General features: G+C 29.9%; 1 protein-coding gene across 1 annotated transcript; it reads right to left on the bottom strand.

Moving 5' to 3' along the window:
- Positions 1–11,131: 11,131 nt before the first annotated feature.
- On the bottom strand, positions 11,132–19,103 carry LOC112693784 (caseinolytic peptidase B protein homolog). Its single transcript, XM_025568991.1, has 10 exons — positions 18,629–19,103; positions 17,386–17,431; positions 17,045–17,238; positions 16,162–16,388; positions 15,636–15,750; positions 15,393–15,571; positions 15,069–15,230; positions 14,017–14,164; positions 13,733–13,941; positions 11,132–11,849 (listed from the first exon to the last, which is right to left on the bottom strand). Exons 1-10 carry the CDS (start codon positions 18,867–18,869, stop codon positions 11,577–11,579), a joined length of 1,794 nt encoding a protein of 597 aa, XP_025424776.1. The 5' UTR covers positions 18,870–19,103; the 3' UTR covers positions 11,132–11,576.
- Between the last annotated feature and the right edge of the window lie 833 nt (positions 19,104–19,936).

Genomic DNA, 19,936 nt, shown 5'->3' with positions numbered 1-19,936 from the left:
TAATTTCTTATTGAAGGGAAAATTAAATTCAAACAATCAAGATTTATTCTATTTATTTTTGAGGAAAATGGATTCAGATTGTTATAAATCTAAATCAATTGTTAATAAGCACATGGTGCATGATCTAGAAAAAATGGACGTAGCCGTTTGGACCTGGTCGTTTGGACGTGGCCATTTGGACTCGGCCGTTTGGACGTGGAGACAAATGGACGTCAAAAAAAATATATATAAATCAGTAAATAAAATAAATAAGTTATTTATTTTTATTATAATATGTAAATTTTAATGTCAAAAATATTCATTCAAAAAAACTTCATCGTGATTTGAATTAATTAATGACATCTTACATGTACACTTGAATGCAATTTGTACACGACTAACACGGTTATAGATGTGTATTGTCGTGTCTCGTGTATCACCGTGTTTCGATAAAGTATGATAATTATTACAAGTTGTAAAAACCAATAAGTTATATATATTGATATAAAAGGTACCTATTGCCAAAACGATAAAATTTGATAAGATTTTATATTATGATACGATACCATTAGTTATATTATGAACATAAAATATCAATGGTTTTATAACTTATAAATATATAATTTTTTTTTTTTTTTCACGTCCATTTGTCCCTATTCGCATGGTGCAATTGCAATCAATGTAAAGCACATTTGTTTACTTGGTATTGTATTCTTAAGGTCAATGATTATCATCAAGTGTGCTTCGGATTAAGTTAAACTCATCACTATGAATGAAGAAGAAGCAGTCAAGATTGCTAATCAATTGGCTAGGAAAATTAAATTTATGTTCACTTCTCTTAATGCTATGAAATCATTTGCAGCCGAGTCAAATCCAGATGTCATCAACAGGAATCAAGTTCACAGTCGATTAGAGGAATTGAATGCCATGAGTCAATCATTTAAAGAAATGCAAGACAAGTTGGAATTGTTGAAAAAAAAACTGATGATGAAAGAATTATAGAACGATTCAACTTTCAATCAAAAATAATAGACGTCAAGGCATTTTTGAAAGGAATTTGGATAACAATTCACTTGATTCAAACTCAGTAACATCATCAGCGTGTAGGGAAGGAAGAAACAGGACACTTCGGCTACCAACTATTGAATTACCAATTTTTTATGGGAACCTATAGAACTGGACCTCGTTCATAGACAGTTTCAATGCAGTATTTCATAATCACCCTGACTTGGAACCAGTACAGAAATTTCAATTTCTGAAATCACACTTAACTGGGACAGCAAGTGATGTTGTAAAAACCATTCCTCTTATAAATGACAATTACAATCAAGCATATGCTAAGCTAGCTGAGTGATATAAAAATCCAAGACTCATCATTCAGTTCCATATCCGGGCTCTGTTCAACACACCAAAGGTACAGTTTGCGTCAACAAGTCAATTACATCAATTATACCACCACGTTGTCACCAACGTTCGTGCTTTGGAATCACTGAAACAACCGGTTAAAGAATGGGACGCATAGTTAGTAACATTATTATGCTGTCGGCTTGACAATATCACTGTGTCTGAATGGCAATTAAGACAAACATCAAAACATTTACCTATATTCACTGACCTAGAGCAATATTTATCAAACAGAGTAAATGCTTATGCGGCAAGTGAAATAACAATTGAGTTATCAGTCAATGAGAAGTACTCAAATATCAGGGCAACAAAAACCCAAGAGACCAAGGCATGTTTTGTTGCTCAAAAATTGAAAAACAACCAATGTCCAATTTGCAGCCACAAACATGAAGTATATAGATGCTTTAAATTCAAGTCTTAGAGCGTCAAGAAGCCATTCGCAAACAAAATTTATATTTTAACTGCTTATCAACTGGACACTCTTATTTAAGTTGCACAACTGGGAAATGTAAAAATTATAACAAGAAGTACAATACTCTTCTACACAATGATACCAGTTCAAACACTGTAACAGATCCATAAACACCTGGACAGTCAAATCCAGAGACACCCACTCCTCCTGATGATCCTCAAGGAGCTCCAAGAGTACTTTGTGCACATAGTCATAAAGGCAGTCATGTACTACTCGGAACAGCAATAGTGAATATCGAAAACCGTACGGATATTTTGATAAAAGCACGAGCGGTACTCGACAGTGGTTCACAGGTCAATTTAATTTCAACCATATTAGCAAATAAATTAAATATTCAAAAACACAAAGGTACAATGCCTGTCTGTGGAGTTGGATCTTCTGTGATGAACACTTCAATCTGGATACATGGACAATTATATTCATTGCAATCCAAATACTCAAAAAAGGTAGAAATACCTATCATCAATGCAATTACACATCAACTTCCTGCGGTATATGTTGATGTAGTCCAATGGCAATTACTGTTGCTGGGAGCAGAACTGTTTTTTGACCTGCTCGGCAATGAAAAAATAAAGGTAAACAATCAATCAGTTACTGTTCGCAACACCAAGCTCGGGTGGATAGTATCTGGAAAGGTAAATCAAGCATAACACCCGGTATCATCAATGTGTTTACTGTCATCAATCTATGACAATGACGACAACCTTCCTACGTTGTGCAACGAAGCAATTGAATGTGAAAAGCACTACAAATCCATATATACTAGAAATAAAGAAGATCGTTTCAGTCTCAAGTTCATACCAATTGTTATTATCTTCCACATCATGCAGTGCTGAAAGCAGAGAGCCTCACAACTAAAACAAGAGTTGTTTTTGATGCATTTATCAAGACTACCAGTGGTAAGTCTCTAAACGATGTATTGATTAATGGTGGAGTTGTCCAAGATGATTTGGTGTCAATTCTATTACGGTTTATAATGCATAAGTTCGTCATGGCTGCATATATTGAAAAAATGTACAGATATTAATTGGAATACATTCACATGTCATCTTCTGATAGCAAAAGCTCGAGTAACACCTCTAAAGGTATTATTAATTTTATTAATTCCATGATTAGAATTATGTAGTGCTCATGTGTTGGTGACATTGATGTCTAAAGAGAGAAAGACTAAACGTAAGCCCAACATTTTGTACATGTTGAACAGATTCATCAGTCTCATTAACATGGATCCAAGGAAACTCAAGTCAATGGAGCACTTTTGTGACAAATCGTGTATCTGAGATTCAGACATTAATCGAAGAAATGACTTGGCAACATGTAAGGACAAAGTTAAATCCTGCAGATTTAACATCTCGAGGGGTAAAGGTACAAGAGCTATTACACTCAAATATCTGGTGGTCCGGTCCAACCTATCTCCAGCAGCCGGAAGCAGAATCGCCAGCAAAATGTTCTTTCGCACCAGTAAGTGATATCCCTGAAAAACGTCCAGTTCAGTTTGCTCTATTAGTCCAAACTCAAAAAATTGTATTTTGGCTAAATACTCAAGTAAAACAAAATTAATTCGCATTACAGCATGTCTAAAAAGATTCATGCACAATTCACATCATAAATGTCGAGAAATACATTGGTCCATTGTCAGTAACAAAATTATGGACTGCCAGAGATGTATGAATAAATATTGCTCAAAAAGATGCATTCCACTATGAAGCTAAGTCACTTATTCAAGGCAAGTCTTTATCTGTATATAGTAAGCTTATCGCGCTAAATCAATTTATGGAAGAGGGTATAATTAGAGTGGGAAGACGGTTGCAATGATCACACTTACCCATTAACCAACGTCATCCAGCAATTTTACCAAAGAAACATACAGTGACAGAACTAATTTTTACAGAATATCATGTAAAATATCTGCATGGCGGTCCCCAAAACCTTTTGACAAGAATACACCAAGAGTTTTGGCCAGTTGATGCAATGAAAACTTCTCGGCGTATTGTTCATTGTTGTCAGGTCTGCTATCGTACAAGACCACAGTCATTTTAACCCAGCATGAGTGAACTACCTCGGCTGAGAGTAACACCTAGCACACCTTTCGCAGCAACGGGAGTAGATTTCGCTGGGCCAATACAATTATATTCTAGTCCAAGAAATCGAACGGTAACTAAGGCTTTCTGGCTGCGTTAGGTAGGTTTTTCGCTTGATGAGGTCAAAGCACTCATATTCACTCTGACAATAGAACCAATTTCCATGGAGCCAGAGCAGAGTTGAGACGCTACTACAAGGAGCACTGTAACAACAACAAAACTGCAATTGAGCCTCTAGCAACAGATGGTACTGAGTGGCACTTAAATCCACCCAGTGCACCACAATGGGTAGACTATAGGAGGCTGCAGTTAAGTCTACCAAACACCATCTTTTACGCATCACAGGATCGGCCAAACTTAACTTCGAAGAACTATCCACCATGCTATGTAAAATTGAAGCTTGCTTAAACAGTAGGCCACTGACATCACAATCTAGTGACCCAGAAAATTTTCCTGTTCTGACACCAACTCATTTTTTAGTAGGTGGTTGTCTGACTCTACCTCCTGAACCTCAGTATCCAGAATGAACCGTCAATTGTTTAAAACAATGGCAAATAGTCCAAGGCATGACTCAGGGTTTTTGGCGACGGTGATCATCAGAGCATCTCAGATCTATCCAGCCACGGACGCGTTGGATCACGGCTGACAAACTTTCAGTTAAGATTGGCGACCTGGTGCTAGTCATTGCGGACAATCAACTACCACTCAAATGGCATCTTAGCAAAATAACAAGGCTGCACCTTAGTTCTGATAACAATGTAAGAGTCGTGACCATTCAGATGTCGGGCGAAAAAATGTTACAAAGACCTATCGTCAAATTGTGTCCGCTTCCATATGCTGCTAACGATGAAGTTCCTCCATCCCTTCAGACGGGGGAGAATATTATGGCTTAATTTAATTTAATTTAATTCCCCAGCCAGCAGTAACTGTAAATATGTACATAGGTCCGTTCACGACACAAGATCCCTGGTATGTCACTGATAACAGCATATCAGTGGCTTGCTTGATTAGTTTCATACCAGTGGATCAAAATCGTGAACGAGACTGTCCTGGTTTGTTCCTAACTTATAAATTAATCCAAACGAACATGGTGTAGCGGTTGTCTGCTTAACCTCTTTTTCTTTTTCTTTTGGCCTTTGAGCACGACGGTCGCGTGAAGTCTTTGCCGGCAACAGTCACATGTTCCTGTTTTTTTTGATATTGGTATTTTCAATGTCTATCGCTGTCCATTCAGAGAGGTTTTTGCTTCTGTAAGTAGGTTAGCGGTTGTGTTGTGTGTGGATGGGATCACACCTGTTATTTTTATTGTATTTAAATAGTTACATACGGATCCCGGCACCACGTACCCCATAACTTCACTATAGGTAGATGCACCACAACTAGATCTATAGTCACTGTTAGTATATTTTTACATGTTTTTAAATTATCTGAGTCGTCAGGCCAGAATCATTTCATATTGTTTTTTTTTTTTTTATATAATCATATTTACATGTGTTTTATTATTATCTGAGCTATCAGACCAGAATCATTTTATATTTATTATCTGAGCCATCAGGCCAGCAACATTTATTTAAATTTTTCATTGTTGTTTTATATCTTATGTTTATTATGTAGTTTCAGACTAATTATTATTATTAAAAAATTAATTGAAATAAATGCTATCTATTTGATTAAACAACAACACCAGCCTTCATTAAATATTTGTAACACAGTCCACTAAATCGTGTCAGTCAAAGATCGCCTAAAAAGCTTTTTCTTAAAAGTTATTCTTAACAACTTGCAAAATATTTGTATAATACATACAATTTATAATTTTTAAAAATGTAATAATTTTGCAAATACTGTAGAATATTCTGAAATTTTATCGCCACTAATCACCATATTGGTTCATCTACTCGTATATTAAAAATTGGAGTAACATCATAGCCACGAAAAGTTATTTCTCCGAATATAGTACTATTCCGAATAAATTACTACAAATATCAATTGCCCCAAATATGACTAATGAAAATTATGATACCACGAACAATCATTATTTCGATAACGATATTACCATATATTACTCCGAAAATATTGCTATGAATATCAACTGCTTTGTTAATATACAACTACGATTTACGAATTAATAACCCCGGTTTTAGATAATATACACATAGGCGAAATTTGGGGGGACTTAGCCACTACCAAAATTTGTATTTTAATTAAAGTATTAAATCCTTTATTATTTATCTAATCTACATAATCCAGTAAACAATGTTTGAAAAAATTATTTTTCAAAGTTTAAACTCCAATTCATTGTTTGTGTGTTTTCCATATTAGATATTGGATTCACCCATAAAACATAATATAGGCCTAATAACACTAATATAGTATTGCAAATTATTAATTACTAATTACAATACATTATTGATAACCAGGGTTGAGAGTTTATAGGACTTAAAGTTGCATAAATAGTTTTGCGCTATAATATGATCAGAGCCGGCGAGAACTTTTGTAGAACCCGGAGCTGATCAATTCCGGGCTTCTTTACTTATATTTATTTGACTAAGATATCCTTAACTAAGCTGTACTTAATATTTAAGTTTAATGAATTGTAAATAAAAATATATATAATATTTGATATATAAAATCTTTTATTAATACTGAAGAAAATAATGTAACCGAGTATTTAAAAGTAATTAACGAATGATTAAGTTCAGTTAAAGTGTTCCTTTTCAGCACTTTCCTTTAGCAAAGTCGTTGATAACAGCATCCAAGTTTTGGTGTTTTTAGCCAGTTCTTTTTCCACCGCTAACACTTCTAAACTCGATAGCCTGTCTTGACACATGGTCGCACCTAAAAAATTATTGTAATTTCTGGAAATTGGTTTTTAACTTGTTGAAATACGTACCTGTTTCAGAAAAAAATTTCCGATACATTCATATAAACCACCAAGCGAATATTCTACATTTATCAATAATATCTCCTAAAAGAATAATAAAACCACATATTAGTGAATTAAACTCGTAAAACTTGATAGACACTTTCAACATTTGCGACAATAATGTGAACAATGTCTTGTCGTACCATACTCACTGTTCGTCCTAGTGGCCCTACACCAGTGGCTTATCCATGGTGAGGGAGTCAAAACCCCCCCCCCCCCCCATGAAACCTGAGATAGTAAATTAACTTTTACATAAAACACGGTTTTTTCTTTAACATTTTTATATTTTAGAAATTAATAAATTAATAAATAAATTAAATAAATAATATAAATTAATAAATAAATTAAATAAATAATATAAATTAATAAATTTTGGAAATCATATTAATAGTTTGTATAAACACTATAAACGTATTATACACACGATGCACACACACACAAGTCATAATATTATGATCATATTTAGATACTTTATTAGTACTTTGATACTTTTTGCTTGGGAACATATTATTTAGGTTATTTATAACAGTTGATTCTAAATCGGTCGTCTGGTCCCGATAACTGAGATAAAAGCAATATCATTGTCTGTGTTCAAAATAGGCCCACCACTAGCCGGCTTGGGAAGCCAAAATAGTGGCAGGGGCCTAAAAACCCCGGGTTGACCAACCGATGTCAATTAAAAACCTAGGAAGTACCACGGAAAGGCGAGCCCCACCGCACGCCGGACCGGCCTAGCCGCTCCGGACCCACTGCCCCCAAGGTTGAGGAGCCTACTTCGGCTGAAACGTGGTGGCAGTGGCACAGCGCGAGATAGTAAAACCACAACACCCAGTGGAAACCATGGGTCCCAACATGGTTCTCGTGTCCGCGGTTTGAAAGGGTACGGGCCTAGGTTCGGTGCTGGTGGTCCATTCGACGACCCAGGCTCCTTGATTATACCATGGGGTTCGTTTCGACCGTTCCCCTTGAGTAACGTTTCGCGTTAATAGAAGGTGTGCGAACGATAAGGCTTCGGCCACAAACCCGGATCTCGTGTCTGTATTCAAAGTTTAATTTGAGTATACCTATTGCATTTGCGGCTCGCCGATCATTTAACACAAGCACCTTATTGTGTAAAACTAATAGCTATTAGTAGGCTTAGGGACTTCTAGCATTTGCATACATGTCCGATGGCGAAACGGTCTCGGCGAATAGTCCAGCGGCGAAACGGTCGCAGTGAATAGACCGGCGGCGAAATGGTACGGCTGCGAATCAGTCGCGGCAAGATCATCCGGTGGCGAGACGGTCACGGCGAAACGGTCACGGCGAATTTTCCGGCAGCGAAACGGTCGCGGCGAAATGTCCTAGACCCTATTTTGTAACATTGTATAATGCCGAAAGTAAAACAGTCTATGAGTAGCCGATTACAAAGTCTTGTTTCGGAGTTTAAAGATACATTTACATTCAATGGACCAGGGGCGTATTTAAACTTACTTCTAGGGGGGAGGGGGGACTGAAATTTTTTCTTTAATTCAGGCTCAAATGTACAAGTAAAATGTTTTGGTAATATTTAAATCAGGTGAATCTTTAATATTAGTAGTATTTTTTTTTTAATTTAATGCCGGATCCACTTAGAATCGACTTTTATGTAGTTATTTTTTAACACCTGTCTGTGTTTTGAAAGTTACGCTTGTGTTTTATTTGATTTTTCACTAAGTATGGACCCAATAAAAAGCCCAATTCAATATTCACAGCTACATGTAATTTGATTTCATTATAAAATGATCCACATTAAAAAAAATTTGAAATGTATATCTAACCTGCGATGGACTCATTTTACTTTGTGTACTATATGGTCATTTTTTTTTTTTTTTAATGCATATAAATGCATATTATTATCATAGGCGCACATTGTGTGTGAATTCAGGGGGTGCTGGAATAATTTCTACTATACAGGTCCATGGGGGATTTGCCCCCACCCCCCACCCCCTAATACTATACTCAAACGCGTTGCCATAATTTTTAATTTTTATTAATAAATATTTAAAATTAATTATATTATAACATACATATTATTAATAATAATATATTAAACAAGATTTAATTTCCTGTTTGATGCAGATTTTTCCAATATAATTCCCCCATTTATTTTATTGGTAAGATCTCTCTCAATGCTAAGCGTAGATAGCTTAGTAAATCTTTCTTGGCCCATACAAGTGCGTAACCAATTTTTCAATCTACGCATAGCTGAAAAAGAGCGTTCACACGTTGAAAAAGAAATTGGAATTGTCATTCTCACTTGAACTAGTTTATAAACATTTGGAAACGAACTTTTATTACATTGATTTTTCAAGTCTTTAAATTCAAAGTTGGCTAGTAGACTATTCTTTAAGACCAGAATTTCTGCTGATAAACTAGCTGTCGATATTTTCAAAGTATCCTGATATATCAAACAATAAACAGATTAATTAACATAATAATATTTCAAAACATATAACCATGTAATAAATATTTTAAATATTTAGTTATTTTTTATTAAAGTATATCTTATAAGTGTTTATAAAACATACACTATGATATTCATCCAAGTTAAAAAAGTTGTCTACAGATTTGGCCAGCTCTATGCTTTCTTCAGAAAAATGTTTTTCTAAATTCACAATTATTCCATCAATTATCCTTAAATAAACTGTTGTACACCAATATTCAATAGTGTTAGAAGTATTATTTTCAGACACTGCTCTTGTTCGATGACTCAGGTCATAATCTTGAAGTTTGGTTGATTCACGAAGTTTCCGATTTTGTATTCGAGATAATATTCTAGGAAATTGGGTGTGCTAATTTTAAATCTGGGGGTACTAAGCACCCCCCTATGTGAGCCTATAACTATTATGCGTATTTTAATTATTTTAGAAGCATATTTGCATGCATATTTATATATTTTATAGAGCTATAAATCCCTAAGGCTAGTTATTAGTTAAAAGTTGGTCGTTGCCCGTTAGTATCTCACTTTTTTACTTACTACTCGTTTATTCGTTTATATTTGACATTTGTATTCCATTACGTTTGTCTTATTTTAATTTGACATCATTCTAAGACGTCTAAACATTCCATTATGGTAAGATATTTTTAAAATTTAATTTTTAGTATACCTAAATGATTGGACAGAAAATATTCTAATATCTATATGTTCCTAGCTTCTAAATTGTTATTATTATTATTATTATTATTTATTATTATAAGCAAATTCTCTAACAAATAAGGAGACTAGAAAAATAAATTTTTTTTTTACCCGAGTCAAAAAAACTAATGTCAACCAAACTTAAAAATACCGAGATCAATACAAATAGTAGTCAAAATGATAGTGACAAGATTAAATATATATAAATTTGCTGAACCTCCCCTCCTAAAAAGTTCCTGGCTACGCCACAGCACACACAAGTATACAAGTTACTAGCACACATAAGAATTATTTTGTTTTAATTAATTGTATACATAATTTATAAGACGAAAAAAAATTGTATTTTTAGTTATGGCTTCTAGCAAAATTAGGCAGTATTTTGAACGTATCAAGTCAAATGATTTGGCTAAGTGTTTAATTTATGATTATGTATTGATGAGCAATGGACCTACTTCATCATTGTGAACACATTTTAATGCATGACACAAAGATAATAATACTCTAGAATAAAACAGTAAAAGGTAATTAAAATTATATTTTTAATTTATTTCAATTTAAGCAATTAAATAAAACCAATAAATACCCGATTGAACATTAATAATTTAATAATCTAAATATATTATTATATGATTATATGTATAATATATAATAATTATATAATAATATATTATTATATAATTTATTTCCCGGACTAAGATTTGTATTTGATAGCATGTATTTTTAGATTAATAGTGAAATAAGGAATGTATTAGTTTTACCCTGATTTTTGTTTTTTATTTTTTTATTATTATTTTATACTCGATACTTTGTAATGTACATGATAATGTCGGCGGTGAAAAGAACTTAACTTTATTCAATCCAACAGCCATTTCAATATGTACCAATCAAAGTGATTGAATTGCTTCAACGCATACTGATCATATATCTTCGACATCTACAGAATCTTCATTAAGTGTTCAACTGCAAAAACATTTAAAACAAACTTACTACACAAGTTACAAAAGATAGACCGTTAACGCAAGAACGAAAAAATCTTGTAACAAGCACCATTTGTGAAATTATTACAAGTGACTTGTTGCCTTCTTCTTTTGTAGAAAATACAAGACATAAAAATCTTATGAACCAAATTAAGCCAAATTATAATATACCATGTCAAAAAGCAATATGCACTAGCATAGAAAAGCTGTATGAAGGTAAATTAAATAATATTAAAAACTATTTTAAAAATATTAGTGTTAACGCACTAACTACAGATTTTCGGGTTTTCTGATTTTAGAATCAGGAATCCAAATTTACAATAATATTCGGATTTCGGATTTCGAATTCCAAAAATCAGAATTTTAAAACTTTGCCAAATCCAGATTTTTTCCTTAACTATTATTTATACATTTTAAGGAGCAAATAAATTTAAAAAAAAAAAAACAAATACAATGAAAGTACAGTTGTATGCTAACTACTAAAACATTATAAAACTATGTTATGCAAACAATAAACAATATTTTCAATTATAGTTTTTAGAAAAGAGATGGTTATATACAAAAAATAATAATACAAACAAATTCAAAAGATTTCATCAACATTTTTAAATATTTTTTCAGGCAATATTTTCAGAGAGATAGTGCCATGTTCGCCTTTGGACAGATCTGCTACAATTTTTACAGAAGAGTTCTCTTTGATCTCCCCACTTTCATGAGCCTTAGCTAATTGAGACACAATAGATCTTTCAACTTCATGTTTAATAGATCTAGCACCGTAGTTTACATCATAAGCGCCTATTATAACGTGTTCAACTGCACTATCCCAAAAAATATTTACTCCGTGTTTGTTTAAGGCCTGTAAGCAAGACATAGATAAATAACAATGTTAGTTAAAGAATATATATTCTTGATATTTTTGAATTTTTTATTATAATTAGTAATTACTAGAAAAACAATATTCGAATATACAAATTATATTATTACACAACATAATGTAATTTTTTAGTTTCTAATATAGTCTATAATTGTAAGTACTTTAAGATTGTTGAAAATTATATTTTAAATCTGAATATATTTATAATAATTCAAACAAAATGTTTTATCGTTTGTTCAATAATGAAATACTTAACTTATTCTAATAAATAAATTATTAATTTTTAATTAACTTTTATAGTAAACAAACTACTAGTAATAATTTGATGTTGCATAAACAGAGAAAAATGTACAATAAATATTAAATATAATAAATTATTAAGAAACATAGTTGTTATTAACACAAGCATTAAGCTTGATTCACACCTATCCGGCACGGCACAGCACGGCAGAATACTAGACTGAAACGTAAGGGCTTATTATCCTTCATGTGTTAGAATTTTGTAATTTGTTTTGAATTTTTTTTATTAGGTGTTGATACCTGGTAATAAGAATGACACAAAAAATAATATGAGCATAGTAATAAATTGATATAAAGATCCTTATTCTTTGAATAAATTCAATGAGTGGATTAAAATGTTCTATTTTTGATAAATTAATGTGAGGATTACAAATTGTACTTGAAAAGGAATATAGAAAATCTAAATATTTTCAGTTCAAAATAAAATTATATAAATTTTAATAGTTTTTCACCGATGTTTATCGGTTTCTACATTCACACTGCACCGACACTAAACGTACCGACATAGACCGGCACGAACCGGACTGGCAAAACATTCTTTCAAATGATGGTCGGTCAGTCCGGTCAGTGCTGGTCTATGCTAGTGCGGTGACGTACACACCAATGTGAATTATTTCATATAAACTAATAATACAATGTTTTATCGTGCCATTACGTGCTGTGCTGTGCCATGCCGTGCCGGACAAGTGTAAATCAGGCTTTATTCATCTGGTATTAATATACCTATATATAATGTACACAAATGATATGGCTAACAATTTTGTAATAAAGAAAATTAAAAATAATTGTTATTTAATTTATAAGACATAGTACCCAATTTTTACTTAAGTCATATTTCATACATAATAAAATAATATAAGTAAATATAAAGTACTAAACAATTCTTTAAAGTTCATTTTGAAAAAGAAACCACAAAGTGTATTAAATTTCGACAAGACAGAATCTAATCATAACATTATACTCTAGAGCAGGTTAGGTTACTTATCCATCTCAATATTTATCATTACCTTAATGATAGATTATTTACTTAAACTTCTTATAAATCTGGGGTGGACAACTGATGGGCCACATCCAGCCTTTTTAATCTGGCCTGTGCTATATTTTCAAATTACATCATATAATTTAAAGTTTATCATCTATCGATATAATAAATGTTATCTGGTATTAAACATTATTAAACGTTTAAATGTCATGTATAATAAATATTCATATAGTTTTCAACCATAGCTGTTCGTACCGAACTATTTAACTATATCAGTTTCTTTGTATCATTTGTGTCGTGCTGTCGCGTGTATTGAATTTATTATAATCGTGTACATAAACGCTAATTAAAATACATATTTTGAATGACTTTTTTTTTTGCTTTCCATACTCTGGCCTCCTAGATTTTAATTTTCTTAAAATTGGCCTTCTACTAACTTAGAGTTGCCCATCCCTGCTCTAAAGGAAGCAATAAAAACTTTTTGGATCTCGATGTACAAGAAGAAATTTGTTTATTGGACTGAATATTACAAATTAACCTAAATAACCATAAACTCATTTGTAAGCAAAAATGTTTAAAATACCAGTTCTTTCCAATGTTCCAATTCTCTTTGTACAATATTTTTCAATTCAGTTTCCGAAAATGGTAAAAAGTATACAATTTCATTAATTCGACCCAAAAACTCATCTCGTTTGAAGTGACGTTTTAAAATAGGTTTTATAATTTTATTTTTGAAATGATTTGATATGAACATTTCATCTTCATTTTTTTGAACTTTATCTTCAGATAGTTCTAAATCATGTTATAGATAATTAAAGATTAAAAAATGATTTTTATACTATCCATAAAAATAATTTATCTTCTTACTTTTATCTTCTCTTAATCTATTTTCACGTTGCTCTTTTCTTAGATCTAAAGCATGCTCAGCTATTTCATTACTAGCTAGGTTTGAAGTCATAATAAATATTGCATTTTTGCATTCAATTGTTTCTCCTTTTCCATCAGTTAAACGTCCCTATTAAAAACAGATAACATGAATACAAACATATTTTTTTGATTATTTATTTCAATTTTTATTTCCAAAAGAATATACATACATAGGCACCTGGATGGGGAAGGAAAGCTGGGAAATTTGCCCCCCTGGCTTTTCCAAAATGTTTTTTAAATTGAAAAATTTGATAAAAAAAGGTTCTTCATTGCTCCCCTTCCTTAACCTATCTGTGGGTGTCTATGTATACATATACAATAAAATTAGAAATAAATTATAAAGTTATGCATATATATATATATATATATTATTTAAAAAAGGATAAATTAAAATCAGTGATTTATAAATGTTTCATTCATTTATAATAATAAATAACTAACATAAGTATAATCATTATTGATTTTTATTAAATAATATAGACAAAGTGATTTTTCAACTTAAATCTATACCAATAAAAGATTTTTTTAAATAAGTTTTATGGTTTAAAAACATAAACAATATTTCATTAACAGTAATATTTAATAATAATTTTGTTTTTAGTAATCATTACAATACAATTCAACTATTACTAAAAATTATTTTTAATATATTCAATAATCATTAAAACTAATCTTATAAGCAGAGTATTAGTAGCTTAGATGTTTGAAAATGAATCATAATATAATTTACAAAACCAAATAAGTAATTATACAGGTTTATCATACACTAACTACAGTTGGCCAATAACTCATAAGATAAATAAAAATATTAAATTCAGAACTTCTAAATTCATACTAGTGTATAATTTACTTTTTGGTTATAAATAATTTAAGTAAAATGTTCGACGTTTTATGTAAGTATAACTGTAAACAAAAGAATAGTGACTAACCTTTAAAGGATTTTAAATAAAGTTTAAATAATAAAATGTTCAGTTACTATATTAAATGTTTACCTCGTCAAATAACTGTAACAATATTGTTAATATATCTGTATGAGCTTTTTCAATTTCATCAAACAATACTACAGAATTTGGATTTTTATTTAGCTGTTTGGTCAAGTAACCACCTTCATTGTGTCCAATATAACCTGGCGGAGAACCAATCATTTTTGAAACCTATAACATAAAATAAATTAATACATATAACAAAATATATATTTTAGGAATTCTAAAAAATAATTTTAGTTGATATTATATAAAAAAACATATAAATACTTTACATTACTAATAAACATGTTAGTTTAGTTTCAATTAGTTTCAATTCAATTTTTTACACACCTCATGATTTTCTTGATACTCGGACATGTCAAGTCTAATAAAATTGTTTACATCTTTTTTGTGTAAGCATTTAGCAACCTGTTTAGCCAACTCAGTTTTACCAATACCAGATGAACCAAGAAAGAGAAAAACTAAAGGATGTTCTCCATCTGTCCAACCATTTTCTTTACGTCTAATGGCTAAAAAATGATTGCATTATTATGATTTACAAATATACAATAATGAATAACATGAACACAATACCAGAAGAAACAACTTTAATAGCATTTTCTTGACCAATGATATTTTGTGATAGCTGCAATTCCAGAGGAAATTTTTTTCGGTACTCTGCATTACGTTTTTTTTTAATTTGTTCAAACTGAAAAGTTTATACTATTCATAAAATATACTTTAAGTTTACTCATGCCATAAAATAGTATATAATGAAGAAGTTGCAATATGATATATACACATTATAACAGTATAAGAAAATATAAAATTTTATAGCAATAATTTTTAATTTTATAATAATAATTGTTAAATGATACTTAAAAACAACATTTAAATTGTTTAAATATATTGTTATTAAAATAAATAATTTACAGACATTCAATCAAAATATAATACATTATAATAAATATAGTATAATTATTATAGTATTTTTTTGATAATTATTATCAAATCAGATTAGATTTTGTAAGCTGTTACTAGTGTAAGATATAAATTCACTTAGACAATCAAAACTTCTTAATACCTAAACTTTATGATATGTTAAAATATTATAACTTACATTTTTTTCATACTCTTTGAGTAGATCATATACTTCATGGTCTGAAACTAAATCTATTGGTCTATGATTGGATGCAGATTTTATAAATGGATTAGCTCCGTATTGTATTAGAATTTTTAAAGATTCAGTATCATTCAATAATGCAGCATAATGAAGAGCAGTGAATCCTTTAAATGTAGCGTTAGCATTAAAATTGTCCTTAAAGTATTTCTCTCTTGATGATAACACTAAAAAAAATAAATAAATATTTTATATATTTTAATTATTTCTATAAGTATAGATTTTCAATAATAATTTGTTTATTTAATTTAATTAAATATCATTATATTATATATATATATATATATAGATTCAGATTAAAGGGAGGGGGCAAGGGGGCATAAAATTTTAAAGGCACAAAGTATTGAAATAATGTAAAATAATATAAATACAGTAGAACCCCTCTCATCCGTCACTTTGGTTGATCCACCCATAGTATTATTGATAAGAATATGGATTTTCCAATTTATTGTATGTGGCTAGATATATTTATAAAATTAATTGCCTGTTTACTATTCATCTATTATTTATTTATTTTATTATTTAATTATTTATTTAATTTAATATATGTATGTAATTAAAAATAATATTTAAAATAATTTAAAAAATAAATTTGATAACATTTTGTCTTCAAATGTTTCTTTATATTCTGATAATCCAACCTTTTTCGCATTCCGACCACACCTTCAGTCACGATGGTGACGGATTAGTAGGGTTCTACTGTAATCAAAGTAAAAAAAATATTAATGAAAACAGTTCTGAATTTTAAGGTTTGCCCCAGGGCGTAAAATTTCTTAAGCCAGCCATGTATATATACACATATGAAAAATTAGTAGGTATTTACCATCACTAGGGTGAATTTCCAGTTTTTGAGCAACAATTAAATAATTAGAGAAACCTTCACTTATATCTGGATCTGCTCCAAATTTTAATAAAACTTCTAAGTGTTTGTTTTTTCCATTTGCTACTGCAACATGTAATGGAGCCCAACCAAATGTATGGCATTGATTAGCATTTTTAGGATTTTTTTTTAAAAATCTGGAAAAATAAAGTAAATATTTTAATTATTTCTTTAAATAGACATTTTTAAAAAAATACTTAAAATGTATAAACTAAAAGTTAAATTAAATAGAATATTTTCTAAATGCGTTGACAAAAACTATATGTTAACTCAATTAACATTACCGAGTCAAATCTTCAGCTTTTCCTTGAATTAATAATTCAAAAATGTCTAAAATAAAATTAAAATCAAAAATTAGATTTATACAACTTTAGATAATTTAAATAAGAATTGTATTTGTAGATATTTAATTTATTTCAAAACATCATAGTATAATCATGCATAATAAAATTATAACATTTAGCACAAATATGTGATCATAAAAAGTCACATTTGACTAATAATTCAACACAATTAGATACAACCAAGAATACAAATTATTAAATAATAAAAAACTATAGTAATATTTAAAGTTAATATTATGTACACTATTCACTTTGTAGAAAATCAATAAGATCATATTATAATACTTTCTATAAACCAAATAAACTAAGAATAAAATATTAGAATTTATTAAAAAATTATAATGATAGGTAGGAAAAGCTTTTAATTTTCAATTAATTATGTATCATATCTATTAGAGAAAGTATAGTAAAGCATTGAATTGATTATCCACTTTTATTAGGCAGGAGGAGGAGCGAATAATCAATTAATACAGATAATCAAAGAATAATAAAAATAAAATTAATAAAGTAAAAATACATACTAACATTTTTATATTTATTTAACTTAATACCAATTTTTTTTTTGTTTTTGAATAAATTTTTTATTTCACTACCAAATCTTTTATTCTTTTAAGGCCTGATTTTTCAATCTAATTTATCAGCTAGATAACATGAGTTGATACATAAGAAATATAACGAATATAATTGGTCCAAATAAGGCAATGAATAAATGAATGAATATTCAATGAATAAATCACAAATAAGTTATTCAGAACTTTTTTGACCATATAGCGAAATATTTGACAAATAAATGTTTTATCATATATTTATTAAAAATAAGAGTTCGGTAACTTAATTTAATATTACATATATATCTACATTAAAATGAGCCATAAAAAATATATGACGAATGATAAAACAAAATTAAATTAAACTAAAATAAATTTGTACAAAAATATTATATCTAATGCTGATAATCAATGCTCCACTGTAATTTAACTAATATACAAATACCTAAGTTAATTATAAAACTTTATTTTAACCATTTTAAAGCCTAGAAAATGTTATGGAAGAAAATATATTATACTTTTCAATATATCGTTGTTTTTTAAAATCAATATTGACTGTTTTTATTACCAAATCATTATTAAAAGTTGGATAATTTCTCTAAATTCAGTAACAGTAAAAGTATTTAACAACTCACTTTGACTATCATAACCAGCATACATAAGCGAAAAGGCAAACAACCATTTCCAAGACGGAAAACTGGGGTAAACCGGGAACAATTTTTCCCTAAACACTTGCCAACGATCTGCACTTCGACTGCTGACTACACACAAATTTCTTACGTATTGTATACCCAATTGTCGTCGTCCAACTATGAATTTAAATAGCAAACACTTTGAAACAATATTATTTTTAGCTAACAATCGTTGGACACTCATATTATTTTAACTCCACTCAAGCGCTGAAATAACTCCCGTTAATTCATAAAACAAGGCTAAAAAAACCAGAATATTAGAATTGGCATAAATGTAAACACAATTATATTGAAATGACAGATATTTCACAGTCAATCTTAGTTGTAAATTTAAAATCGAAATCAATATAAGTTTAAACAGACGGATGTGCGATTTAAACGTGAAAATCAGGTTATCAATGATAACTGTTATCGTTATCAACCGGCGATATAAAATATTCGAGTGATACACAACTGCGGACACTTTCTTTTTTGCAACCGATGGCGAACGATCATTATATAACAAAAGGTATTATTTTGCACCCAAAAAATGACATGACTGCGGTTGAAATTTAATAAAACGTTGCCAAGTTGTGTGACGCAGTTTATTAATATAATATAATATAAACATTTAAAGTTAAAAATTAAAAATCAAAAAAAGTAGGTAAAAAACAAGCCCTCAATATAATAATATAATATAATATAAACATTTAAAGTTAAAAATTTATATTTTTTCCCCTGTAATTACAACTAATTTTTTTTAAATATTGTATCGTTTTGGTGATTTTATAATCATTATAGCTCTGAAGAGTTAGGTTAATTCTATCTTAATTTTTTTTTTGCCACCGATTTTTCTCGACCTTTGTTTATGGATGAAATAATTATCTCAGTTTAGCCTTGAGTTTCTTTTAAACTACTTTAAATTCATTTCTTCTAACTACAGTATTTAACAAAAATTACTTATAAATGCATACTAAACTTAATACGCTCAGAATTTCCACATTCCTACATTATAGAAGTTTTATTTATAAAATTGATAACATGTGTCCGCAATAGTGTAATATTCGGGGGTCCGCTGATAAACTATTATTTTGATTAAAAAGGTCACCCCGATAAGAACCGTCCGCAGTCGTGTATCACCAAAATGCTCCACTACTAGAGAAAAAATTAAAAGTGCAATTTAAAAAAATTTAAATTATTTCATTATTATTTTCAAACCATAGGTATTACGATGAATGCTTTTTTCTTTTTCCTTCTGATTTTTGTATAATT

This window comes from Sipha flava, unplaced genomic scaffold (genome assembly GCF_003268045.1).
Source record: "Sipha flava isolate LNK unplaced genomic scaffold, YSA_version1 99_pilon_pilon, whole genome shotgun sequence".
NCBI classification, from domain to species: domain Eukaryota; kingdom Metazoa; phylum Arthropoda; class Insecta; order Hemiptera; family Aphididae; genus Sipha; species Sipha flava.
This window is presented reverse-complemented; position numbering and strand designations above follow the sequence as displayed.